General features: G+C 40.6%; 1 protein-coding gene across 1 annotated transcript in view; it reads right to left on the bottom strand.

Annotated features, from left to right (window-relative positions):
* cdipt (CDP-diacylglycerol--inositol 3-phosphatidyltransferase) overlaps positions 1-641 on the bottom strand; it is a 4,432-nt gene extending 3,791 nt beyond the window's left edge. The window contains exon 1 of the mRNA XM_015393546.1: positions 465-641. Within this exon, the coding sequence (XP_015249032.1) occupies positions 465-507 (43 nt within the window). The 5' untranslated portion in view covers positions 508-641. The remainder of the gene's footprint in view (positions 1-464) is intronic.
* Positions 642-1,073: the final 432 nt, after the last annotated feature.

Here is a 1,073-nt window from a genome sequence, read left to right as displayed (position 1 = left end):
GAATCCGGTCTTCTAATGCGTCCTAGGTTTTCGAACAGAGTGAAAGTGAACATGACGTAGGACGCATTTGCGGTGCCTGGTTAATAACAGCCGCATTTCTTTGATCTTCTCTAGGTTGTTGATGTTAGCTGACTAGCAGCGCAGATGTAGGAAGGAGCATGGGGCCCTCCAGCATCTAACCGATATATCAGCAGATTCTCCTCCATTCATTAAATGCCACATTTCAGGGACTTTTATTAAAGATCAGATTTGTTGTTAATCTGACGGTTGATGGTGCAGATTAAGAATAATTGAACTTTATTGATCTCACGTTAGAGAAAATAGATGTACAGAATATAGAATCTAAAATACAGAAAATGAACGAGCTCGACTTTGCAAAAATAGTTCATTATTTCTATGAATGTCTGTCAGCCTGGAGGCGCCGCCATGATGGCTAATGCTAAGCTAACAGGAAGGAAACTCACCGATCAAATTGGGAACGAAGAGGAAAATGTTTTCTTGGTCCATCGTGGGTTCAGAGGAGCTGCTGCTGTCTGGGTTCAGGGATCTGCTGAGACCAGAACCTCTGATGGTTCTGCTGCTTCCGATGGTTCAGCCGGATGGACGGAAGCCGCTTCTTCTTCTTCTTCTTCTTCAGTTTTCCTGGCGGTTGGCAAAAACCGTTAGGTGAGCATTACCGCCACCAACTGGTATGGAGTGTGAACCACATGGCAGAAAAAAAAAACTATATCCTATTATAAAACCTAATCTGTTTCAAAAATTCAAATATAACCCGATATCCTCTGCTTCCTGATTCCTTCTGCAATAAATCGACAAAGTTTCATTTTCATGTCACTAAGTTTCCTTATTAACCTGTTTCTCTGTATCCAATATTTACTACAATTTAAAATGACATGTTCCACAGTCTCATCTTCCCCACAGTCACATTTCCCTGTCTGATGTTTCCCTATCAAAAATAACGATCTATTCAATCCAGTGTGTCCTATTCTAAGTCGAGAAATAATCATCTCCTTTCTGATCTTCTCATTGGTCCAATTCTCTTTTTGTATTTTATAAAGCCACCTTCCTTTCTT

Source organism: Cyprinodon variegatus, unplaced genomic scaffold (assembly GCF_000732505.1).
Source record: "Cyprinodon variegatus isolate N-32 unplaced genomic scaffold, C_variegatus-1.0 Scaffold24, whole genome shotgun sequence".
Classification (NCBI taxonomy): Eukaryota; Metazoa; Chordata; class Actinopteri; order Cyprinodontiformes; family Cyprinodontidae; genus Cyprinodon; species Cyprinodon variegatus.
Note: the sequence above shows the minus strand (reverse complement) of the source record. Positions and strands in the feature narration are given on the sequence as shown.